The following is a 27,214-nucleotide window of genomic DNA, read 5'->3' on the forward strand; positions in this document are numbered from 1 at the left end:
CACAGACACCTTCTAGCTTTTTCACTCACGGAGAAGACTGAGTTGTCAATCCTATAGCATTCTTGTCCTGAGTAATTTTGTGTTGAAATACCCAGTGGCTTGGAGAAACCTCAGTGGTAAGATCTTGTAAATGTGAGAGTCTGAATTTGATCCCCAGAACCCAGCCAACTGGGCAAGTTTCAGGTCAACAAGAGACAGCCTAAATATAAGTGGATGGTATCTAATAAAGGGTACCTGAGATTTACCTCTGGCCTTATCACACACATAAGCACACACACACACACACACACACACACACACACACACACACACACACACACACACACACACACACAAATTGCTTTCTTCATGAGCCTATGATAGTCTCTTGCTTCCTTCCCCAGTCCTTACCTCATTTGCTCTCTCCCTGCTTCTCTCCTGAAGTAGACAACACTCTTGTGGGTAGCGGTTGAAAGCACTTTTAACTTGGTGTCTTTGAGGTCTACCCAAGGCCTCCCCATATTCGAAAAGGAACTGAAGAGCAGCAGCTGTTCATTAATGTCTGGAAACCACAGCCTACAGTCAGTAAAGCAGCAGCTGTTGCATCAGTAGCCAAAGCGCTCGGAGCTTTACAGAAATGGCCACAGGTATGGGAGAGGCTTTTCTAAAAATGGGAGGATTTAAAGTTTTAAACCTCTGCCTCCTGGCAGAGGAAGTAAGGCAGGCTCAGGCAGGCAGGCAGGGTTGATATAATTACAGTTTTGTTTCCGCCTGATGTGTTTTAGTCTGATGTGCATATTTTGTGTTCCATACGCATTTAAAGATTTAATTAAATGTTTTGTTATAGAAAACACAGTGCCAAATATCAGCATCATTACTTTTTATTTTTTCAATCTTCAGAAAAGCTGTTTTTTCCTCCTTTGGTTATTTTAATACATATCAAGATAACTATACTTGGAAATACTGACATGGGAATCAACACATTCTCTAAGGTCCTTGCAATGCAAGCTGCAAGAGGACAAAAATATTCCCTGTCCTCTAGGTAATAAGCCAAAGTTCTCTACTGACTTTCAAAATCTCCAGCAAAGAGCAACCCATGGCTTCAGTGCTTTGGTTCGTGGGGCACCTTGGCCACTAGAGAATCTGGTTGAGAGAGGGGATGGGGAGAGGGAAAGTTGAGAATCCAAGATCAACTTGTATTCTCTGATGACTGTCAAAATCTCCAATATACCTTACTACAGACACTTGCTCTTCCGTGTTCGTCATTGCTCTATTCAGAGTAGCCAGAATTGAAAACAGTCCAGATGTCCATCAACTGAGGAAATGGTTGATGAAGCTGTTGATACTTTTACACAATGGAATATTATTCAGCTCTTAAGAAATGTGAAATTTGCTGGTAAATGGATGGAGCTATATACAGTCATCCTCAATGAGGTAACTAAGAGCAGAAAAGATAAATAGTAGCTGTTTTCTTTTATTTGTGGATGCTAATATACTTTAAATATATGTACCTCAATCCGAATCACTACAGAAGTCAGAGAGGTAGCAAGGGGAAGGAACAGAGAGGAAGAGGATAATCTTTCAAAGAAGATGAGATAGAATATAGTGTTATAAAGAAATAAAGGAGAAAGTAAAAGGACTAATAGAAAGGATAAAAGAGGAGGGAATATGAGAAGTGACAGTTAACACTAAATGCTTTCTCAAAAACGATATGGGAACATCTTACTATAGATGCTTCTTTAAATACATACACTCATGAAAGGTATATAAATGAAATCACCATATAATGGGTGAGGAACTGCCCTAACTGGAAGTCTTATGCCACCAAATAAGACTACAATTGCCAGGAATGAGTTACCTCTTGGTGAGTCTTTGGCCAACAAGGTCCCATAGAAACCTTCCACACACCAACCACAGGTTATATTGCCAAGGATCTCAGTTGCCCTCCACAACTTGATGATAAGGCCCTATTGATGAAAACTCTACTATATCACAGGAGATAGAGAAATTGAGTCACTGTCCACCAAGAAGCTTAGTACTACTGACTTAGTTTCCATGGTTCTGGAAGAGGTTTTTTTCCTTTACTACAGAGAGAAATCAATATCACCCATCTACACACCCTGTAACCTACAACATGAGATACATTGGTAGAGTAGTAGCACAAATATTATGGGAGTAACTGACCATTCTCTTATTGGACTTAGGGCCCACTCCATGAGTTAGAAGTCATACATAACAATGTTAAAGTGTTCGAGAGCCTGAGAATAGGAGAAAGTCTACTACTATTACTCTGGTTAAAGGAAAATGACTCCTAGGGGTGTGTCACTCTACCTGTAAATGATATCATAACTGAATCCTCATCAGAAAAGCTTCTTCCTGCAGCATGTACTATTAATACAGAGACCCACAAATTAACAAGATACAGTGAGAAACTTTTTAGCACTCAGACCTACACAGGGTATCTTTGTCAAATCCCTCTACTGAAGTCTTGTGGATCTATGAAGAAGAGGGGGTAGATCAAGCATAAGAGTCAGAAGTGATAAATTATTCCAAGAAAACAAGATCCAGACCCAACACATAGAGACATTGATAGCATGTACAAGACCTGCACAAGTTTTTTTTTTTTTTTTTTTTTTTTTTTATTAACTTGAGTATTTCTTATATACATTTCGAGTGTTATTCCCTTTCCCAGTTTCCGGGCAAACATCCCCCTCCCCCCTCCCCTTCCTTATGGGTGTTCCCCTCCCAACCCTCCCCCCATTGCCGCCCTCCCCCCATAGACTAGTTCACTGTGGGTTCAGTCTTAGCAGGACCCAGGGCTTCCCCTTCCACTGGTGCTCTTACTAGGATATTCATTGCTACCTATGGGGTCAGAGTCCAGGGTCAGTCCATGTATAGTCTTTAGGTAGTGGCTTAGTCCCTGGAAGCTCTGGTTGCTTGGCATTGTTGTACTTTTGGGGTCTCGAGCCCCTTCAAGCTCTTCCAGTTCTTTCTCTGATTCCTTCAATAGGGGACCTATTCTCAGTTCAGTGGTTTGCTGCTGGCATTCGCCTCTATATTTGCTGTATTCTGGCTGTGTCTCTCAGGAGCGATCTACATCCGGCTCCTGTCGGTCTGCACTTCTTTGCTTCATCCATCTTGTCTAATTGGGTGGCTGTATATGTATGGGCCACATGTGGGGCAGGCTCTGAATGGGTGTTCCTTCAGTCTCTGTTTTAATCTTTGCCTCTCCCTTCCCTGCCAAGGGTATTCTTTTTCCTCATTTAAAGAAGGAGTGAAGCATTCACATTTTGATCATCCGTCTTGAGTTTCGTTTGTTCTAGGGATCTAGGGTAATTCAAGCATTTGGGCTAATAGCCACTTATCAATGAGTGCATACCATGTATGTCTTTCTGTGATTGGGTTAGCTCACTCAGGATGATATTTTCCAGTTCCAACCATTTGCCTACGAATTTCATAAACTCGTTGTTTTTGATAGCTGAGTAATATTCCATTGTGTAGATGTACCACATTTTCTGTATCCATTCCTCTGTTGAAGGGCATCTGGGTTCTTTCCAGCTTCTGGCTATTATAAATAAGGCTGCAATGAACATAGTGGAGCACGTGTCTCTTTTATATGTTGAGGCATCTTTTGGGTATATGCCCAAGAGAGGTATAGCTGGATCCTCAGGCAGTTCAATGTCCAATTTTCTGAGGAACCTCCAGACTGATTTCCAGACAACAAGTTTTAACCATACGAATTACCAGCAGTAAGAAGGGGAAATGGACACAAAATCATATCCCTTGCCAAGAAAGTATTTGCAATATACTTACTGAGAAAGGAAATCCAGTGTTTTCCAATGGATAGAGTCTAGGCAGATTTAGAGGAAGGGAAAGAACATGATCAAAATATATTGTGTCAAAAAATATATTAAAAAGTAGAGTTAAAAAATCTTCAATGAATGATAACATAAGACCCCAGTAAATATTCTGTAATGTCTCTTTTTTCTTTTCCTTTTAAAATGCTGTTTATTAAAGTGAAAGATGGCCAGAAATCTGTGCAAAATAGATGCAAGTTAAAAGGAGCACCCCTATATTTTCAGATCCAGTTAATGATCAGTATTATACTAAAAAAAATCAGAATCCAAATTTATAGTTATTTTAGTTTTCCTCACACAAAGTCAATTTCCTAAATAAATGACCTGCAAACTTTTTAAGTCATAAAATCCACTTTAGGGTCCTGTGAAAACAGAAGAAATAAAAGATAGTGTGTCATTGTAGAAAAGCATCTATTCATATTAAGGGATGCTTGCTGATATCCTGACACTTTCAAAATATGGTTGAATGTGGATATCTTTGATGGTAGGTACTCGGGTATATCAAGAAAGGAACAAGCTGGCACATGGCTGTCCCAAGTGGAACAGATCAGAAGCCTCAGGCTCTATAGAGTTTGTAAATTAAAGTGTCAGCCAATGCATAGATTCTTCTCAAGGAAAGATTAGAACTGCACCTGAGATCTGTAAACCTGACCTTCCTCTTTCCAAGACAGATAGTCACGGAAGTGCTGAGAGGAGTTTAGCTCTAAGGGAGAGTTTATAGCTTGCTTCTGGTGTGCCTCTTTGCAGACATCCCTCACAAAGATGCTGTGAAAGAGCGCTGTAAGAGAGTATCCCTAAAGACCTGAGAACGTAGGATTAGGGCTCTGGCTTAAGGGAAGAGAGGAACCTGTCTTAATTTCCATCCTGAGTGTAGGACACCTAACAATTCCTTTTTTTGACACATCTATTAGAAGAGTTCCGTCTAAAAGGAAAGAAAGGTTCCTACTTCAATTACAGGTTGAGGTGCAGCAAATTATGGTCACTGTTGATTAATCCAAATTCTTCTTTGGAAAGCCAGAATGATTGTTGCAGTGACATTTCTGCTGCTATTTCAATTTACTGGTGTTTCAATCTGATTTTTTGTAACATTCTACGTACTTTAATAAAAATGATTGCCTGTCATTAGTTTTCCCCAACACTATCAATACTCCACTCTCTAGATGAGTTACAGAGTAATCAAAAAACTAAATCTTAAAATTTCCTTTAAAAGAACATTTTTCAGTTGTTCAATAGTGGTGAATGAAGCAGAATTCAAAATTAATATCACTACAGGTTTACATTGTAGAATTTCAATTTTGTTAAAATTATGCTAGCACCTGAGCTACTGAGTAAAATATTTACAATTCAAGAAATATAAAGGAAACCATAATCTTGTTGACTCACAAAGTCAAATACTTAATTATTTAAAAGCATATGGAGTACTACATAGTACTCCACCATGATTTTAAAAAATAGCTTAAAAAATTTAAGAACTTTAAGTTTTAATTTCCATAGGAGTTGTCTTTCCTATGCCTGATGTCATGTGACTTTGCAGAAATCATTTAATATTGATCACATTTTTCTTCACCTATATAGTAATCATAGTGATAGTACAATTTTAAATCAATCCCTGTCAGTAAGTTATAAAAAGCATTGTCCTGGATGTTTCCATAGAACTCAAACCCTCTGGATACAGCAACTAAGAAGGCTCAGCAATAGGGGACCTGAGCAAGACTTGCATAATGACCAAACCAGTTGATATGACAGCATGGATGAGGGGGGATTTCCCAAGGCCCTACCTCTGGATAAATGCTACAGACAATTACTTAGTGCTAAGGGAAAGAGAATTAGTTTTCTTCAGAGATGAGCCCCCTTGGTAGGTTATCCAATTCTAAGTGGTATCATGGACATATGAACAACACTAAATGTACTCAGTAGATTATACATGTATGCATGCATGCCTGTATATATATATATATATATATATATATATATATATATATATATATATGTGTGTGTGTGTGTGTGTGTGTGTGTGTGTGTGTGTGTGTGTATACATAATTATGGGAGAGGTCACAAATTCAAATGGGAGTGATGGGGGCACAGGAGAAGTTGGAATGGGGAGAAATAAGACTAGAAATGACAAATATGTTACTCACATATAAAATATGTTAACATATTTTAAAAAAGCAGAACTTAGGTCATCTAGAACCTCAGACCACAACTTTTATGTGCTGGATTGTCAAAATCAACAGATTAAATTCTTAACATAGGTACTTCCAAAAATAATTCTGACTAATGTTCTGAAAACAGGGCAATGACAGATGTAATTTTTCAAGATGAGATCATAAGCATAATATCCAGTCCAGTGTGACCAATGTTATTATTAAGAAAGAACAATTTAAGCGTAAGAGATGGATCGGCCGTTAAGAGTACTTGCTGATCTTGCAAAGGAACCACATTGAGTTCCCAGCACCCATAGCAGCACACAATCATCTATAATTTTAGTTCCAGGGATCTCATGTTCTCTTCTGGCCTCTTTAGGCACCAGAGACAAATATGGTACACACCTCAACATGAAAGCATATACTCATGTAACACAAACATTAATAAAAAGAATGGGAACACAGACAGTTACAGAGATAACACTGCGAAGAGATATGGGGAAAGTCCATCTACATTTCACAGAGAGATCCCAAAAGATCTCAGAAAATACTAACTCTTCTGGCATACTAATCTTAGATTTGCATTAAATTCCAAAACTATGAGCCAAAAATAAAAAATCCTTTTTTTAAGCTGTGCAAGTTATGGTACTCATTTATTTCAATGAGGCAAAGCAATGCAGTGGTGGGCTACACAAATGTAAATGAGAGGACGCTATCTTTGATTCAGATGAACCCTAAACCTATTGCTTGAAAGCCTTGTATACAAGTCATGTGAAAAGATCTGAGGGTCTTAAGACAGCAGAGATAGAGACTGGACTAATGCCTCCACATGGGACAGGATGCTGAAGACCACTGTTGGCCTCCAGAATTGCAAAGAAGTAGGAATATGTCTCTGTGGCATCTGCTAGAAGCAACTTCGATGCTGACTCCCTGATCTTTGGTCTGTTGTCTTCAGAAGTGTGATTCAGGTTGTTGCAGTAGATATAAGCAGTAAGCTCAGGGAGTGCAACATAAAGAAGTGTGTTCACTGGTGCAGGGTTATGTGAAAATAATCACTGCAGAGAATGACCATCATGCATGGCCTAAAAAAGATGGTCTCAAAGAAGTTGGAAGTACAACAATGGGCCCTGCTATTGGGAGAAAGAAGGGAAAGGGAAAAGGTGAGAGAATAATAAAGGGAACTGAGTTACAAGAGGACAAGAAGGTCTGTGTGCTGCCCATTATGGTGACTACTGGCAATGATTATATGCTATCTATTTAAAAAGATAAAGGAAAAGCACATGATTGTTTCTAACATAAGTGACTTCATCATACATATACATGCATGTGTGTATACATATATAATGAATATACACATTATAACAAAATGAATCTTCCCCCTAATATCTATAAATTTTATGTTTTAAATATCAATTAAAAATAAATTAGGGATTGGGTATTTAGCTCAGTGGTAGAGCACTTGCCTAGCAAGCACAAGACCCTGGGTTCAGTCCTCAGCTCCAAAATAAATAAATAAATAAATAACCAAAGGGTTGCCAAGATGGCTCAGTTGGTACTGTGCTTGACATTTTAGAATGAATGCCCGAGTTTGATCCTCAGAAACCATGCAAAATAAACAGGTCTAGTAGCACTCACTTACAATACTAGTGCTGAGGACATGAAGGCAAGAGTATTCATGCAGCTCACTGGACAATCAGCACAGTGTACTCAGTAAACTCTGACCAATGAAAGATGCTTTCTCAAAACATAAAAAAGATAGGAGAAAGAGAAACAGCATTGGAGGTCACGTCTCTCCTCAACACACATGCATACCTATATGGGCACATGTAAACATGCACACATATAGACCTGAAAGTAAAAAGTGAATTTAAACCAAATGATCTAAAAACTCTATTTAGTGCTTTTGTGATCTTATGGCTACTACAGGCTTTAATAGTTGCACTGGGGCCTCTCCAGACTGTGTCACAGCCGATTACTCTCTGAGATGTGTTAATGGATCTCTATTCCTCGCTGCTGAACTTTTAGCTATTGCAGTGTTCTGAAGGATGAACAATCATTATTTTCAATTGTGCATCAACTGTGAACCCAATAAATATCTTCAAACTTTGGTCACACATATGGTCCCGATTAAAATCAGAGTCAGAAAGGAAAGGACAGGACAGGACAGGACAGGACAGGACAGGACAGGACAGGAAAGGAAAGGAAAGGAAAGGAAAGGAAAGGAAAGGAAAGGAAAGGAAGGGAAAGGAAGGGAAAGGAAAAGAAAGAGTAGGAAAGGAAAGGAAAGGAAAAGAAAGAGAAGGAAAGGAAAGGAAAGGAAAGGAAAGGAAAGGAAAGGAAAGGAAAGGAAGAAATGGAAAGGAAAGGAAGAAATGGAAAGGAAAGGAAAAAAAGAAAAGGAAAGAAAGGCATGAATATGAGAAAGGGATTGGTAGGGAAGAGAGGAGGATGGCAGGAGCAAGGGGAATTAAGAGAGGATCAAAGCACACACACACACACACACAAATGGATTGTATACATGCACAAAATTGTCAAAGTCAAATTCATCACTTCAAATTAAAAAGGCAAGAAAGAAAGAAAGAAAGAAAGAAAGAAAGAAGGAAGGAAGGAAGGAAAGGAGGAAAGGAGGGAGGGAAGGAAGGGAGGGGAGGGACGGAAGGAAGGAAGGAAAGGAGGAAGAGAAAAAGAAAGACAGATAGACATGTGTTTTCTTTTGGGTTGTCTTCTTGGGTTTTTTCTTTCTTTGTTTTGTTTTTCGTTTTATCATTTTACTTTTATTTTCGTTTTGAGAGAAAGAACATGAAGTTGGATAGGTTCGGAGGGAAGGAAAATGTGGGAAAACTTAAGGAGGGGGAAATAAGATCAAATTATATAGCATGAAGAAATTAAGTCAAAAATAAAAAAGAAAAGAAGAAACTGTGCTTCTTTTGTTTAGAGTTTGTTTTGTTAAGGTTCTGAGTTTGAGGTGGATGTTAGTGGTACAAATCGCCATTGCATTTGAAGTTAGTCTTGTCCTCTTTCCATTTGTTCCTCATTTACCCCCTCAGGGAGAAAGAAAAGAAGAATAAATATAAGATCACTTAAGACAAAAGCACTAACCCCAACTACAGTGGTAGCCAGAACAGACATAGATTCCATGTATTCATAGTGGGGAGGCCCACTGAACAGCCTGAGAAAGTGACATGTCAGGAGTCACCCTGTTGAGGTGAGTAACATCTACAGTCGGTTTATTTTTGAGCATAGCTCTTTTTCTTGGTGATATATATGACTTAAAAGTTTTGAATTTCAAGCCTAGTTTCTACTGAAAAAACACATTTTGTTTCTACAGAAAAAAAGTGAAGTAGATACCAACAATGGCCTTTTAATCACCTGTTCCAGGAAGCCTGACACGCCTGTCAGTAAACAATGGATAACTGATGTTCTCTGAAGACGTCATGTAAGAGTTCCAAGTACTGCCTTTCAGCTTTCAGAAAGATCACCTGCTATTGACCCAAATATGGAATCACACCTATGGCTCAAGGTCGATTTTCATTAAACTTGTAACAGTGAATGAATCAGAGGTTGTAATTAATTATTTTGACACAAGGTGCATTTGATGCATAATCCCCAAAGCAAAGGACTGTGGCTGCTGTCATAGCCCTGTTTCTGTTGTTTTGAGTCCCTTCATTCTGAAGGAATCACCTCAAAGGAAGTATGGCTAGTTGGCTGTGAAAACATTATGAATCTCTGGACAAGATATTTGGCCTCTGCTGTTCTCCATTGGGATTAAAAAAAAATAGTCACAGCATTGTGGTAATATTGAATAAATGAGTAAGGCCAAAAGTCTATATGGTGGGACCATCTTGGTAATGTTAATTCTCTCTGCTTTTCCCATACCATCATATGTCAATTAGAATAGAGAAAAGCCAGGAGGGAATCAATCCCATCACCACCGTTACCCATGCACTCGCACCATGTCTCTCTCCTCTACCATGTTACCTTAAATTATAAATGCATCTTTTTAGTGCAATCTTCCCAATGACACTGCTAAATCTCCCTTTTCACTGATTCAGTGATATTATTCCAGAAATTCTACAATCTTCCCTGTACATTTGAATTATTTATCTACTATTTCCAAGCAATCCTTCATTTCATCGATCTTAATCCAGTTACAAAACTACCTCTGTTTTCAAAACTCCTTCAAACAACCATTTATGCTCAAGCCCTCATGACCTCCTCCCACTCTCTTAATTTGGTGCTCACTGTAAAATAGCATCACTCCACAAAGACTCATTTGTGGACCTGATGTGCACGTTGTGTGGATTTCCTTACATTTCTTAGCTTCAAGGCCAACAACAACAGAATCTGGATTTGCTACTTCCTAAGTTCTATGTCTTCAATGCTTCCCCTATGTCATGTGTTAAAGGCCTCTTGTTTACCAGCCTCCGGTACTGTTGGTAGGCATTGAACACTTCAGGAGGTGGGGTGTGGTAGAAGGAGGGGCCTAGTCATGAAAGAAATGCTGGCATTGTTTCTGAGCCTCCTGAGGTGTGCAGGTCATCTCTATCACACTCCTCAATGGTGTACCACTTCACCACAGCCCAAAAGCAGTGGGGCCAAGCGATCATGGATCAAAACCATTCAATCAAAATAAAATTTTCCCTAAAAGTGAATATGCAATCACTTGTTATAAGAATGGAAAGTTGACTAACACATCTGTCATCCAACATGGATTTTTGTCTCAGTCTTCAAAACCTTGGAATATTTCTGTAAATTAGACCTTGGAGGTTTTATTTCTCTATTTTATTGGCTTCCTTTATTGTGACTAATAAAATAATTTGAAAAATCTCAGCATATATCCCTTTTCTAAGTATGATCCATGCCGTTGGTTAAGAACACTGGTTCCTTGATGTTTCTCTGTGGATGAGTAATGATCAACTCTAATTTACTATGGCCAAAACCAAACAGCATCTTCCAACTCTGCTAAGCCCATACAATTCCATATTCTTCCATTTTCATCTTAACTGATGGAATATGCATCACTCTATGGTGTAAGATCAGGACTTGGTCACAACCTATAAGAAATTTATCAAAAAATATGATCTTCAAAGCACAAAGAAACTACAATTTTCATTGTTCTCCTCCTGTTCTGAGTAGGTAACTCTCAGGTCTAGGTGCACTAGTAGTTTCTTTTGTTCTCTATGTGTCTCTATATTCTCTTACCACCTGCTCTCAATGCATCATCTATTCTGTCTTTTAAAATTAATTCCAAACTTCTAGAATCTCAATGCTTTTTTCCATTAACCCTCTCTCATATATGCACTCTGAACTCTTCAGGAACCATACAAGATAGATCCCTAGCTTTCAGTTAAATAGAGACAATCTTGATCCTTTTTAAAAATTGCCTTCATTCCCACATGTCCACAGAGTTTCTCCTCATTGCTCTGTTTCTTCTTTCCCCTCTTAACTTCTATTAAACTGAAGAAAAAATTTTCATTAGCTGATTCTAGGTAAGAAAACATTTTCCTGTCAACTAATGATATCTTTGAACTTAGGACAATAATTCCTATGCCTATACAGCTAGCAATCAATACATATTAGTTAAATGAATGAATGATTTAGAAATATTGATCCAGAAGGAAGATGATTCTGGAATATAATTCTTATTAAAGTCTTGAAAAACCAACAGTGATAGGAGTCAATTCAGTCCCTATGCTAAACAGCCAACCAAATAAACCCTAAAATTGCTAAATATGCTAGTTATGTTCTTGGTTGCATCGTAGATGACCTCAAGTAAACACTGTAAGCATTAAAATGGCAAATACTTTTGAAAATCAGAAACATGCTTGAGCTGTAAGGAATTACAACAGTCATCTAAAAGATGTCTACATAATGAAAAGGAGGAGAAACGATGTAGATTCACAAAACATCACAACTAGGAAAATAAAAATCTGTATTCATCTCCAGAGAGCTATAGAAATAGCAGTCAACTTCCAGAAGAATGCAGGGTTGCATAGCCACAGAATCAGGAGCCAATCAATTTGTTTGTATAGCCTAGTCTCCTGTTCCTTCTTTATGTGTTTACTGCCTGTTATTTGACCACCTTGCTGTCTGTTAGCAAGTCTCACAAGGCAGGAACCTAGAATCACAGGGAAAACGAAGCGAGTTAAAACTACCTCTGTACAGCTTTCTAGGGGAATAGACTAGGGTGTTAGCCATAGCAGTAAAAAAAATCCTGCATAGGATTGAACAATATTAAACTCTCTGAGAAAGCAAACAAAACTCAAAGTATTAAATAGATGACAGAATATTATCGGATGAGAGGGAGATTGATGTGAATGGGAGAGAACTGGAAACAGGAAATGAGAGAGAGCAGAATATGTAGTGGTACAAGTGTGAAAAGGGTGAAAGAAAAAAGTTTTAAAAAATCTCTAGAAAAAACAGCAACAATACAAACAACAAAAGCATTATTAGAATGGACTTTGCACATATTTTGCTAATAAGTTATTTATACTAGCTTGATCAAATTAATTGATATAAAGTCTGAATTTGTAAAAAGAAATTACTGTGAATGTATAGAATTTAAATTTTGGATATGTTTGAATATGTAAGAAAAAACATATATGAGAAAGAAGGGAAGGGAAAAAGGGGGACGTGAAGCAGATCACCAGCTCTGGAGATCAAGATCGAGTAGGCTCGTAGGCCAGTGAGGTCAGGAGTGTCCTCTGTCTCACGAGGAACGATGACAGACACATGGCAGCATGCCTGGCTTTTCTACGGTGGTTGAAGTCTGAACCTGCATCCTTGTGCTTGTGTTGCTTTACTGACTAAGCCGTGTTTCCTACAGAGTAATTTAACATAACCTAACTCTATCTAATAAATGCTATGGGCAAGAACTTTGGTATAATTTTCTCATAACATTGTTGTAATGATTAAATGGATAAACTCTAAAAACACCCAAGCCTCTCCACATGCAAAACTCCAGCTTCTATGTCACTAATGTGTCCAAGTGTTCTGCAGCAGCAACTAATTTTAATAATTGATTTTTTCTTTTCAATTTTTAAATGGACAGAACTCTGAAGGCAATGTCTAGAATATCTAGCAGGCAATTAAGATATAGCTAAAACTATCATGGGGCATATAAAAAGTTACATTAAAATGTGCAATGGATACTTGTTTTAAAACAAAAGGCAGCCCTTTGATGTTATTTTTTTAAATATATTTCTAACTTCAAATGCAGAGGAGAGTGTTGTAAAAGGTACTTTTAAAAATATAACGTGACATCTCCTGGAGGGAGAAGTTTTTTTTTCTTTTATATAGATCAAAGAAAAGAAAATGTGTTGTTTTTTGCAAAGTCATTTGAATGCGAGCTCTCTAAGAAGAGAATGCTTTGTCTGCCTCATTTATTACTAACTCACTTGATGACTACATCTTTATAATTGGCAATTAAGAAATAGTTCTGACCAAATGCAATATGCCCAGAGTCCAGGGGGATTGGCACAGGAGCCAGGCCTCTCTGCCTCTGCAATGACGCTATACATTTAAAAGACAAGAGGTAAATAATGACAGAACATTTGGACCAAGTATAACAGAACTGTTACCCAGATTCTCAATCACTGATGAAGACCTTCTACAACACTGCTCAAGAACTCATAGCCCACATGTAAGGTATATTTAATGCATTCATAAATGGTTAAGAAATTACTAGTAATTTCTTAAAACAGAATGATATTTTCTTCCTTTTCTCACTTATCATTTCTTTTTTCTATAGTTTCTTGTGGCAGGACACATAAGCACAGGATAGCCTCTGGTTTATTGTATACCCACAGCTGTATTTGAAACCTATATCTTCCCGCTCTGCCTTTAACTCCCAAGTACTGGAAAGCTAGATGCTTGACAACACATGTAGTTTTATAATTTTCTTAAATTGACTAGAACAAACCTTCCATTGTAGAAAGTAAATATAAAACTAAAAGTTTAGCGAAACTTTTCATTACTTCATTAAGAGTCAGATGTAAATGTTTTGTATTTCAGATGTAGAAATTTTGTATTTCTATAACATACTAGTTGTATAGAATATTACACTTAAATTATTAGTTATTCAGACTTAGGGTAATAAATAATCAACGAAAAAGGAGCAAGTCTTCTTTAATTATAAGATATGTTAAGTTCCTTAACAAAAGGATTGTTAAATAGTGCTTAATTAGTACTGCGGAATAGCAGCACACAGTCAGTGGGCATCTGTAGACATTGTCCCAATCTAATTATAAATTAGCTCAAAGGTTGCCAAAGTAAACAGGCCAGCCTACAGAACCCTTTGCCAATCCTCTGATAAGCACATAGAACCAACAAACCAAGGAATAGAGGAAAAGAATTTACTACTGAGCTTGTTTTTCTCGATGTAGTCCTATGAGAAGAAAGGTCATTTTCTTGCTTACTATCTTACCTTTAGGAGCCCTTATCTTTTTCCTTAATCACACTTATCTTTATGCATTATGCTCTATTTATGCATTCTTCAACAGCATCTTTATTTATGACTTTGTGAATCAACAGCGTTGTGATAGGAGGCGAAAGCCACTTAGCTAATTACACATGCTTGATATTCTGCATAATGATAACCTCTGCAGCATTATGCATTAGTTGAAGGGATGCAAATCACTGCTGCTATTCTCATTTGAAAATGAAGAGAAGACTTTGCTTTAGTTGTTTAGAAACACTCTGTTTCCTCCACATATCTTCTTAGGCATACTATGTGCTGAACCAAACTATGGCCTTGAAGTTTTTAAAACTAAAGGCCAAGCTCTCTGCCACCCAAGCAACTTAAAGCAAAGACTTTTGATGGAACGTTGACAGTTTTGTTAAGCTAAGTGTCTTCCCTATAACACAATCCCATAAAGCAGAGTCATTTAGACACTCCCTTCCGCACAAAGATACCATAATGAAGTCTGACCCGCGCAGAGAGGAGATGGGATATACAACACTGGAATATTAATATGACTTCTGTAGGAAGATTGAAATTTCTATCAAGTTGTGAATAAGGTCAAAATAACACTTAGAAGATTTACTGCCATAGAAAATCATACACTCCTATGAGTGATTTACTGACTGTTAAATAAAAATGGAGTGTGGACATGCTGCATTTCAATGCGAGCTTGCAGCTGTCAGTGTCTACATTTGCTCAATCTGGCTGGAGGATGATTTGAAGGTTGATTTAATTGTAGCTTCTGAATCATGTTCTTCCCCATGTTTTAAATTGTTTAACATAAATATACAAATGCTAAAGACATTTGAAGACTGTAAATATTTTACATAAAGAACAAAATATCTAATTTTCTTCTAGAAGTGTAACTAAAAATAAAAACGACTATTGCAGGGGGAAAATAAATCACCATTACCTAATATAGTAACTGTCCTGTAGCTGTAGCCAATTTACCCTTATGGTTGGAAAGTTCAAAAGGTGTGTGGGAGAATCTAAGAAGATCCCAACAGAAAATAAAGATTTTGACTGAACTGATTATTTTGAAAAAGGTCACACAGTTCTACGCGTTCAGGAACAGTACAGGGACCAAAGCTGGCCAGCTGTGAAGGCAGTGCTGTTTGGCTTCCTTAGGCCGCATAAGAGTGAGGTATCTTTTTCGTTATGAGCAAAGTCTCAGCAAAAATCACATTCAGAGGGTCACCGCCCATAGGAGAACACAAGTGCCAGCAAGGAGCTTCCTGTATTGTCTGCTCAGCTTGTACTGGCTCTCCTGACCAGTCACCTAACACTCACTCCCCAGCATCAGCAAGGCATCCTTTGGGAGAGTATCCTTCTTCCTCTGTAAACTTATATATCGTTTTTATTTTCACTTTCATACATACCTCCTTTTCTACATATTTTCTTGCCGGGTTTTCTGGCACATTCCTTGGATATTCTTTTTACTGAAAAATGAATAGAAGACTAGAAAATAACATGGCGCTCTATCACAGACCGCCGGAACATGCAACACCACTATCTAACTTAGTACACTCCTGCTTTTACTGAGTGCCAAAGAGCCCCAATTCGTTGAGCCTGCACATGCAATGAGGAAACGTTGATGCATCTTCTCAGGAGTCATTTGGTAGGAAATGGAAATTAGGAGCCCATTTCTACCTAAGTATACGTGCTGTGGAGGAAAGAAAATGAGTAGGCACAGTGGAAAAATAAGAACAGATACACTGACACACAAAAACATAAAAGAGCAGCATGCAAGCATGTAAAATATGTCTACATGCCAACAGGAAAAGCCATGCATACTACCAGTACACATAAATTAATATTGTTAGAACTTAGAATAGAAAATAAATACACAAATCTCCCTGTGTGTTCCTGCAATGGACTCACCATCTTCAGTTGGGACATAGATGTTTAAGTATAGACAGTCTTCACTCTGGTCTTGCACATATGAGGAAACCACATCCAAGTTATTAGTGAACCACACAGGAAGCATAACTTCAGGCAATCTGCCATCAATGATATTCTGGGGACATACAGGAGCAAACTGAGTGGCATTCCGGATATCAGACCAGGGAGATGGTGGTTCTGGAGGCTGAAATCGATGTTCTCCTGTTGGTGGAGCAGCATATGGAACCCCAAGAAACTGAATGACAGGCCCCAAAATTTCATTATTGAGTTCTTTCTTAATTCCCCTTATTTTGCCAAAGTTAGTAGTAACCAATGGGTCTACATCATCCAACTTTTGAGAGAGTACGTGGAAAGTCTGTAGCAAACATCCCAACAAGCAGAGAGTCAACGGGGCACCCGATCCCCTGTGGACCACACATGCCATCATGGCTCTCCAAACATAATTTGGCCACATGCATCTGGGAAGTGCCATGGTCCCACATTAGTTGTCTATCTGGTACAGTGAGGCAAAAATATTTGTATCCGCTGGAGAAAGATGGAATGGTGGTAGAATGCAGCTCCAGTTTCTCAGATAGGAACTTGTTAAGGAAAGCTGAAAACACTCTTCATGCAGCAAGTAGCTCCCATTGATTTCACACAGACTGATGCCGGATCTTCAATCATCACTATTCATCAGAACATCTCCTATTGACCATTCTGTTTCCCATAGCAGCAATGTGGTGAGAGTGGCCATTGATGTAGATTTCCCTCGTATAAATCAAATCCAGTTAGCTGTGGGTCTATCTCCTAGAGAGAACAAAATGAAAATAGATCATTAGCAAGACCAAGTTAACAGACAAAGTGATAACTAGATGCTTTACAAAGGACAGAAACATATTAAGGATGGTGAGAGTCGGGTAAGTTGAACGCCACCAACAGAAAGTCATGGCTTGCTGTAAAGCCACAGGGAGAATAGTGACTAATAGGTTATGGAGCCGGCTGACTTTGTGTATACTGACATAGAAACAGGCTTTGTCATATACACAGTTTCGAAGCGTTGTATACTACAATGTCTTTTCAACACTGCCAGCTATATGTGAAAATTTCACGTTTATTGATAATTTAATAATATCAAGTAACAGAGAACCAATAACTAACCTACCCTGAATCAAGACCCCATAAGCAGACCCCATGGACTCCTGTTTTGAAAATTGTCAGTATGTGAACAGAAGATCAAGTTGTTAGAATGATTATATGTGTTGAAAAATAAATAAAAAGGAAGCATCCAATCGAATATTTATAAATAACACAGAACAAATGTATTTAGATCCTACCTCCTTATGAGTTCCGGTTCCTTGCCATTTTTCACGTTTTACAGGATATAGCATTTACAGAATGCTACTTTAAACTTAACGTCGGGAATTTAGTAGAGAATGTGCCGTGATAGAGCACATGCAAAAGAGAAAGAAACTGGCATCTTTTTTTTTTATAGACCAAAGTTATCCCCCCCCTCCCCCGTCTAACTATATGTTTCAGCTCACAATGAATTTACAATGTGTAAATAAATTTTTGAGTCAAAGTCAATATGTTTTAAATTACAAATTTTGTTCTCACTGACTGTGAGAGATCAAAGGAAGAATAAAAAAAAAGAAGCAGGGTAATTTAAAAGAACAATCACACCTAATTGTGACATCTTGCATATTAACACTCATCAAACATCTCATGCTGTTTACTCAGTGCAATTGAAAATGCATCCACACAAGCAGTGATACTCAGAGAAATGCAATCCGCAGGCTCATCTTGCACCCACTGTCAGAGCATGCAGCTCAGCAAACTTGTCCTTTTTTGCTCAAGCCACCTTTGAAAGTGCTTACTTTGGAAATAATAGTGTTGATTTGTATTAGAGATGGTTCTATCCTGTCATAGTAGAGGAAGATTCCTGGGGAAGTGCTGGTCTGGCAGCCATACTGCCTGACTTTGTGTCATTTTAAAGGAGGCTGTAAAACTATTTAGGGCAGTAGGAGATTTGTATGTCAGACCGATGCTCCTTTGCTTCTGAAAATCCACCACTGGAGAAAATAAGAAGATAAATGTCTTTCTTCAAGGGTATTCCAGTCTGTGTTAATTCTCATACTTTGACTGTGAAAGCACATTAACAAACAAAAGGTGAGCTTAGACCCTTCCTCCACAAGCCCCAGAATTCCTGCATTGACAGAAGATTTAGCAACAGAAGCTCTTGCCTGCAAAGAGTGTATTACAGCAATGTGTGCACTGAATCATGTCGGTAAAGAGTTCATTTTGCCTTTGCCCATGTTTGCTTTGAATCATGGGGGCCACAGTGAGACTGAGTCCTATTTTCCTTGTGCGGTTAAGAGTTACGATTCTGACACATAAAGAAAAAAAAAAACAAACAAAAAAACACGGGAGGCCTGGAACTACTCTGAATTAACCATTTTCCTCAGCGTCATTTTCAATTACAGCGATTCCTAGACATTCTTCTTCATGAGATTGGTATCTCATTAATAGTCTAAGATGGTCGTTTGGTTATTAACAAAATAACACTCCCCTTTGGACTTACAAGCCTTTGCCTTCCATAATTGTGTTAAGATAAAACTGACTCCAGGTTTTCATTGATATGCTGTTTTAGTAGAATATTGGAAGATTCAGAAATCTGCATAGCATAGAGAATTTTCTAATTTTCCTGAATTTTTTTCCGGTGGTTACCAAAATATCCCATGTTGTATGTGTGTAATTATGGAGAAATACAGTGTTTATCTAAAATTATTTTGTAGACCTAAGTATTCTAATAATCTATTAGGTCAGTTAATGTTGAAAAAAAAACAAAGCTTGTTTGTCTTAATGAAAGCTTTGAAAGTAATATGCTTTTAAAAGATACAAATTTTCAAGTTTTTTTCCATTATTAATGTTTCTTAAGTAGATATCAAGCTCTTAATCCTGTGAAAATGGGATCAACTCACAGACAGTTGAGGTTCCAAAGGTTAAATATGTTGGCCACCATCTCTGAAGAGCCAGAGTTCACAGCCATCTGACGTAAAAGCTATCCCCCTGACCGTTTCTTCTGTACTAGTTTCAATTTATAATTATTTATGGAAAGTCATTGTGGGGCTATAAAGCTGGCACAGTAGGTAAAGTGCATGCCATGCAAATATTAGGAGCCAAGTTTGTAGACACAGTGCTCTCACCCCTTGCAGACTGGCATGCCCTGTACTCTCAGGACGGAAGAGTAGAGACAAGAGAGTCCCCGGGGCTCGCTGGCTAGCGAGGCTACCTGAGTGGATTACCTTAGGTTCAGTGAGATACTCTGTCTCAAAAATAAAGTAGAAGGCATAGGAGGAAGATGCCAACATCGACTTCTAACCTCTGGCCTCCATATACTCACAGACACACTCAGACACACAGACAGACAGACAAACAGACAGACAGGAAGACACACACACACATACACACAAATAAAATTCTACATGATCCCATAGTATTTGAGCTTCAATTATCAAAATGGTTCTGGTATTGCAGATTCCTTTAAAATATGAGGTCTAATGAATACTCTAACAACTTCACAGAAACTATTTTTATTTTGTTCAGCTTATCCTTACTGGAAGTCTAGTTTATTTTATGTGGCATTCTATTTTTAATCAATTTTACTTTACATTAAATACAATGATACCCTTGATTATGCAAAGTTGTGATGATCATTTTATGAAAATGCCTCTTTTATTCAGAGAGACTGGAACTTTATATGTACCTCACAGCCAAGTTACTGATGCACCTTGAGGTCAGTTGACCTGAGACCCTTCTGAGTATTCAGCCTAATAGTCTAGTCTGCCTTTGAGAACAGTGGAACAGACACGTTTCTGTGCCATAAATTTCCATGTAACCAACTTTTACTCTCTAAGCTAATGCATACCTTTAATCTTTTTTTTTCTTTTTCTTTTTTTCGGAGCTGGGGACCGAACCCAGGGCCTTGCGCTTGCTAGACAAGCGCTCTACCACTGAGCTAAATCCCCAACCCCCATACCTTTAATCTTGAGTCATGCATTCATCTATACTCCTGATCCAAGGAGAGAGAGAGAGAGAGAGAGAGAGAGAGATAGTGAGAATAAAAAGTAGGTTGAAAAAGGTCTTATGCAACAAATATTTGCCACAAAAGTTGGAAACTGCCTATGATATTGCTTCATATATGGTCAGTTTGCTGTAACTTCCTGTAAACTGTTAATATCCTATAAAGTATTCTTTACTCCTTCCCCTGTGTGATGTTTTCTGTGCTGTTCATAATTCTAAACCAAAGCCCTATGTTAGGAACAAGACAACCACAGGTAATAGAAACATGTCAGATATATACCACAAATAGGCTACAGACAAGCCAGAACCCTCAAAGACCGATGGAAGATTCAAACTTGTGCTTGTTTTTGGTAGACTTAAACAAAAGAGAATCTGGATTTTCTTTCCTTAATGCAACACCAATACAATTTGGTGCCTCTGAGACTGTCTTCAGTATGTTTACTGCTACATACACAGTCATGTTGAAATAAAAATGTGTATGAGGACATGATCCTGTATTGTGGTGATCTATGCAAAGTGTCCCCATAGGCTCTTTTTTCAGACTCTTGGTTAGGGGACTTGCTGTCTCAGAGATTTTATCCAGATGCAGCCTTCTTTGCATAAGTGTGGGGCTGAGGGTGGACTTTGGGAGTTTATAGATTCACACAACTTCTAGTTCAAGCTCTCTGTTTTAGAAGATGCGATAGCACAGCTTGTTGCCTGGTCTACCTGCTGCTGTGTCTCTTCTGCTATAATGGGTTCACCTCTAAATCGGTAAGCCTTAAGTAAACATGTTTTTATTACTTGCTTCTGGTCATCACATTTTATCACAGCAACAGAAAATAACTAATGTGTTTATCAACAACAATAAGAAACCATTCAAATTAATGAAAGACCAAATGTGCACAAAGGAATATAAATGAATCATAAAGAAGTCAGAAATTGAATTTCTATACAACCATGAAGATAAAAGATCTAAAGTATCAGTGTAGACAGATATTACGGTTTTTTAAATTGAATTTCAAATGAATAGGAAAAGTAAACCATTATCTGAAGAAGTTAAAAATTAAAAGCAACACTATTTCTTACTAATAAATGTCTCAATACACGGTCACAGGTGAGTTCTCAACACCAAATAATAGGAAGAATGAATGTACTTAATTCTAGTAATTAATTAATTGAAACCTAAAATGGAGAGCCTATGGTGAGACTTCAAAAGGCCAACAATTAATTACAATAAATTTGACAAATTCTGAGTATCTAATAGTGTTAACTAATGCTCACATATATGGAAAGTTCATGATGCATTCGCTATATTTTCATATATATATATATGAAAATGTCCTGATGTAGCAAATTGTCAAACACAGTGAATGTACACAATGAGATTTAAAACAAAATGACTCTTAGTCCAGACAAGTGCCATATTATGAGGAGATTAGTCTCTCAGTCCAAGAGAGACTAAGTTTCTGCAATTCACTGCTAGGTGGTCCTTGCTCATAACATTTTCTATTATTTCTCTCCCTAAGTTGAGGCATGGATGGCTTCAATAAGGTGATATAAAAATTATAAACAGTATTCAAGAAAGCATCCTAAATACAATAGAGCATGCAGCCTTCATTGTTCACTAAAAGAGTTGCTTTCTCCACTATATAATTTCTCGGTGGCCCATGTCAGAAACAAACTAAAAGTATTAAAGGCAGTGGAGAATAATGATACCCATACAATATTTCATCCACTAAACAAACACTTATTAAGAACTCACAATGCACAAGTTAATGTACTAAATGCTACAGAAAATTTAAGAAGTATGCTAATTGGTTCCAAGTAGAATTTGATATTATAAAGAATTAAGTAACATTACAGTTCTGATACAGGTTCTTAAGTGATAGATGAGCAGAGAGATGGTTCCATGGGTAAAGGATTTTACTGTTGATCTTAATAATCTATGTTTGATCCCAGGGACACACATATTAGAAGAATTTAACTGACTTCTGTAAGTCGTTCTGTAACTCCACATGCACACAATAAGTAAATGTAAATAAGACAGAAAAAGCAATCCAGCATCAACAAACTGCTATCATTACATAGACTCCTGTCTTTTCGAATAGCAGTATCATTTATAATTTACTTTGCCTTTTTAAAGTCTTTGTCTCTTTTTGTTTTATTATGTACCAAGTTTCCTCTATGGAATATATATATATATATATATATTTATATTCCTCTGTATGTAGCTAAATATCGGTTGCTCTGGATTGTCTAGAGGCTTACTACTAGAGCCTTGTACAGTCTGATGGAGTGATGGGAACATTTAGCCAAGACTATGTCATACATAGGAGATTCTGTAGTTTTTTGGGTGCCTATGTATACAAAGTCATGATTATCACTTACTTGGTAAGCACAAACACATTGCTAGTATACATGAAGATAGATATGTGTAGATATGTGAACTCTCATATATATTCATATATTTCATAAATTTGTGATTACATTCTTGAACTGTTGAAATGGCCTATTCTAGTTGATTCTATTTCAGTCTACACAAAAATAAAACAAGGTTCATAAGTGTCAAATTCCTAAAGCCAGGCCAATAGGTATAAGAGTAACCATTTGAAATCTTTCCAACTGATCTCAAAACAGAATTGCTTGCTCTAAGGCTGTGTTCACTACCACCTCTACCCATCTATCAAGCTGGATAAAGAATACACAGCCGAGTACTGTTTGACTCCTTGGAAACATGCTTATTGGCCACCTCAAACTCTGTGTTCTTTTGCTGGTGTCTGTAGAATCATATTGTGACTTTTGATTTTAGTTTTCTGAAAAGTGTTATTGAAAAGTAAATATTCAAACATAGAGATCAGAAATAAGAGGATCAATTAAATTAACCAAATACAAATATTGATTATTATATATAAGTTGGACTGAAACAATCTGTCAAGCACACTTAGTAAAAATAAATGATAACCCAATTAATAATTTAATGAATTTAATAATAAGTGTTTCAGACCAAATTAACCTACATGGCAGGCAGGCATCTTCATGACTAGCTCACTGTGAGTGAAGCACATTATCAGTAGACCTTGGCTTCATGTTTTCCATTAATGCTTTCCAAAACACAAGGGTACCAAATATGAGCCAATGGTGGAGGAACACAATAACTATAACCCTAGTATAAATATCTTCATAATTATATCTGCATAATTCATTTCATTTTCTTCTTTTGTGTGCTGTGTTCTTTACCTGGAATAAAGGTGTTCAGTGAGCATAGCCAAGTTCTTTTATTAACCAAATTTTTGAATTGGATATTTTATTTATTTATATTTCAAATGTTATAACCCCTTTCCTGGTATTCACCAAATATTTAAAGAAAGTAGAGAGTAACTATTTCCCAGAGTAAATCCTTAACAGCAGGATTAATGAGATGGTCTAGCAGTTACTTGACATGAAGAGAAGAGACAGGTCTGCCTCTAGTTCGTGGCCTGTGAGACCTCATGATCATAAGACATTGAGAAGAACCCATCAAGGATGGATATAAAAGGACCCCCGGTGGAGAAGAGGTTCCAGTGAAATCAATAACAATGTTTCATGGCTGCCACAGGGCGCATGCTCCTTGGGGTCAGTTCAGATTCTCAGGAAGGTGAACGTGGAATGCTGAGAGTTCTTTCTCACACTCAAAGCTGCAATAGAAACTAGTAGAAGAAGGAATCCGTTGGTATGCCCTTGCCTCCCAGTGGGGCTGTCCTAATGGAGTGTCCCAACAAACTTTATGGAGATAATCTTCTCTCTCAAAACAATGATTGGCCCCACCAACACAGAAAACCCAACATGGGACAAAAGTGGGCGAAATAGCCCTCCTGTCAAGAGGTGACACTTTACATTGTCCAGAATCCAGGGGATGAGCACTAGATATGGTAGCAAGGCAAGCTGGAGCTAAATTATGTGAGCTCTTTACTAGAACACTAAACTGTTTAGATTTTATTTAGATTTCATCAAAGTGGTGAAAATCCATTGTATTATAATTTCTCCCAGGGGAGGGATATTATCAACTTTGCTCACAGAATTCTAAATGAGCGGGCTTGTGGGAAGGGATGTCCAAAGTGAATTGTTTAGGTCCCACATCAAGACAATTATATGTGAAATGGAAAGCGAACGTTTTTGATATAGAAAGCTGGGGATCCATCCCACATACAGCCATCAAACCTAGACACTATTGCACATGCCAAGAAGTGCATGCTGACAGAAGACTGATATAGCTGTCTCCTGAGAGACTCTGCTAAAGCCTGACAGTTACAGAGGTGGATGCTCACAGCCAACCATTGACTGAGAATGGAATTCTCAATTGAGGAGTTAGAGAAAGGACTGAAGGAGCTAAAGGGGTTTGCAACCCCATAAGAAGAACAACAGTATCAAAACCGGATCCCTCGATGCTCCTAGGGACTAAACCACCATCCAAAGAGTACACAGGGTTGGACCTATGTCTCCAGTCACATATGTAGCAGAGGATGGCCTTGTTGTTCATCCATGGAAAGAGAGGCCCTTGGTCCTGTCAAGGCTTGATGCCTCAGTGTAGGGGAATGACATGGCAGGGAGGCATGAGGGAGTGGGTGAGAGGGTAGGGGAGCAGCCTCATAGAAACAGGGGGTGGAGGGATGAGATAGGGTGTTTCTGGAGGAGAAACTGGAAAAGGGGATAACATTGGAAATGTAAATTAATATTCAATTAAAAAATAGCTTTGTAAATAAAAAAGAAAACTAGAATAAAATTAAAGCAAGCTTTACTACTATGCATATTTGATTTAAACCCAGCATCTCCACAGGGTCACTGAAACATAAACATTGAGTTGTCCTTTGGAAGGCACAGGTGGTAGTGTCTTCCATTTGTGACTATTGTTCATTGTCAGTGTATGCTAATGCATCAGAACTTATGACATTGGTTAACATTATTTGTCTTTTATCAAGTTACAGTTAAAGCAGACTTTGCCTAAAGGACTTCTGGGCAAATCTATCACGTAAGATAAATAGAGATGTAAAGAAATAATAGTAATCACATCATAATTAAAGAACAATCTCATCAAATAAAACTTTCCCTTTTACTACAAGATCATTTCTAGCTACATAAAAAGATCAAAATCAAGAAATCTCTAGTTACACATAATAACAAATGAGAAAAAGTTAAAGACATCAGTTATATAACCTCATCCATCTCATTCATCCCATTAGCTGTGCTGTCTGCCCTAAGAATCCATGTACCTTGAATATTGAAAAGTGCTGCCATCATCGATTTAAAAGCCTTTAAAGCATATTGGGTTTGTCTTCCTTATGCAGGTATTTCCAGTAGTGTGTATTCCTGGTCTGGTGATATACACATTTATGGGGGGCAGATGTATATGTTTATACATCTGAGAGTTTGCTTCTCCAAGTATAAATTGAATCATCACAAAGCTTTGACAACCACAACCTTGAATAGATGGGTTGGGGAGTGGGAAGGACCAAGTTTCCTTTCATATTAGGTGAGAACTCTCAGCAGGGTCCATCCAGAATTCTGTAAAGCCGTTTAGTATGGTGCCAGATCAAGAAACAACTTCTGAACCTTGCTCAATACATACATACACACATACATACATACATACATACATACATACATACATACACACCAGTTAGTCCCCACACTAGACTTATAAGCGAAGTATCCTTATTTGAAATGACTGAAAAGGAAAAAAGATGCTTTAATTAGCTAGATATCATGTGGAAGGCCCAAAATGCAAGGAAATGTGGATCGAAGGTACAAGCACAGGACTGCCCAACTCCAACATATGTCTAAATGGGTTTGATACAGAGCGCTCAGCTGTGCACCCCAGTGAGACCAATTCAGTGCAGCCATATGCTCACTGCGGCTGAGTATTTGAGGAGTGTGGAGCACATGAGACACCAACAGGAAGGAAACAGAAAAAGCTGGGGACTGACATGCTGGGGTTAATTAATAGGCATAATCATGAGCGGCTACAAACAGTGTGGTGTTGGAACCTTATCCAGAAACAATTTATAGCTGGTGGCAAAAGGAGATGGTGAAGTGAGGCCTGTGGCCATGGAATTAAGAATGCTAGAGTTTCAAGGAGCAACGATGACAAGGAAAGGTAAGTCTAGTGTGATATTGCCTGTATCAGAGGGTGAAGGGAGATGATACCACAAGCCTTTAAGGGTGAAAATAAGTAGTACATTAGAATTCAGGGGTTAAAAATGGTATTTTCTGAGATGTGATTATGGAACCTCAAGACACTCATTGCACACAAGCCTGGAGAATGCTGGGCCAATGCTGTGGCCATTTGAATGCCAGATGGGGATGGTGTCACACTCTTATAAGTCCAGCTTTGGGGGAAGGGAGTAGGAGCTTTAAGAATTCAAAGTCACTCCTGAGTACATAGTGAGTCTTAGGAGAGTCTGTTCTACGTTAGACCTTGAGGATGAGTATGACAATGACATGGGAACAAATGTGTTTTCCATGACTACTTTAAGTATGGATCCCAATATATTATGTCATTTAATTTACCTGTGCACCATGAGGTAGAGATCATTACTATCTCTTTGTAACATATTGTTAAATACAAGTCAGAAGCAAAACCACTGGAACAGTCGCCAACAAGACAAGAGCAGAATGAACCTGAAGCCTAAGAAGGAGACATGGTGAGAAGGTTAATGGACTCATTTACTCCATCTTCGTCTCACTCAGAGCTTCCTTCCAGGAGGAAGAGTAGGCTGGCAAGCTTCACTAAAGTCGTGGAGTGATCTTCTTTCTCCTTTCTCTGCAGAGAAGCATAAGTGGTTCTTTTCTGTGCC

The 27,214-nt window shown here is 38.0% G+C and overlaps 1 protein-coding gene across 9 annotated transcripts in view; it reads right to left on the minus strand.

Moving 5' to 3' along the window:
* The window catches only part of Nlgn1 (neuroligin 1), a 905,434-nt gene that overhangs the window by 687,979 nt on the left and 190,241 nt on the right, over positions 1-27,214 (minus strand). For 8 of the 9 annotated variants that reach the window (XM_087614475.1, XM_087614453.1, XM_087614472.1 and 5 more), the window contains one exon: positions 16,323-17,129. In XM_087614475.1, coding sequence (XP_087470601.1) covers positions 16,323-16,815 — 493 coding nt within the window. In that variant the 5' untranslated portion in view covers positions 16,816-17,129. 9 annotated transcript variants of the gene reach the window in all.

Source organism: Rattus norvegicus, chromosome 2, assembly GCF_021556685.1.
Source record: "Rattus norvegicus strain SHRSP/BbbUtx chromosome 2, alternate assembly SHRSP_T2T, whole genome shotgun sequence".
Lineage (NCBI taxonomy): Eukaryota > Metazoa > Chordata > Mammalia > Rodentia > Muridae > Rattus > Rattus norvegicus.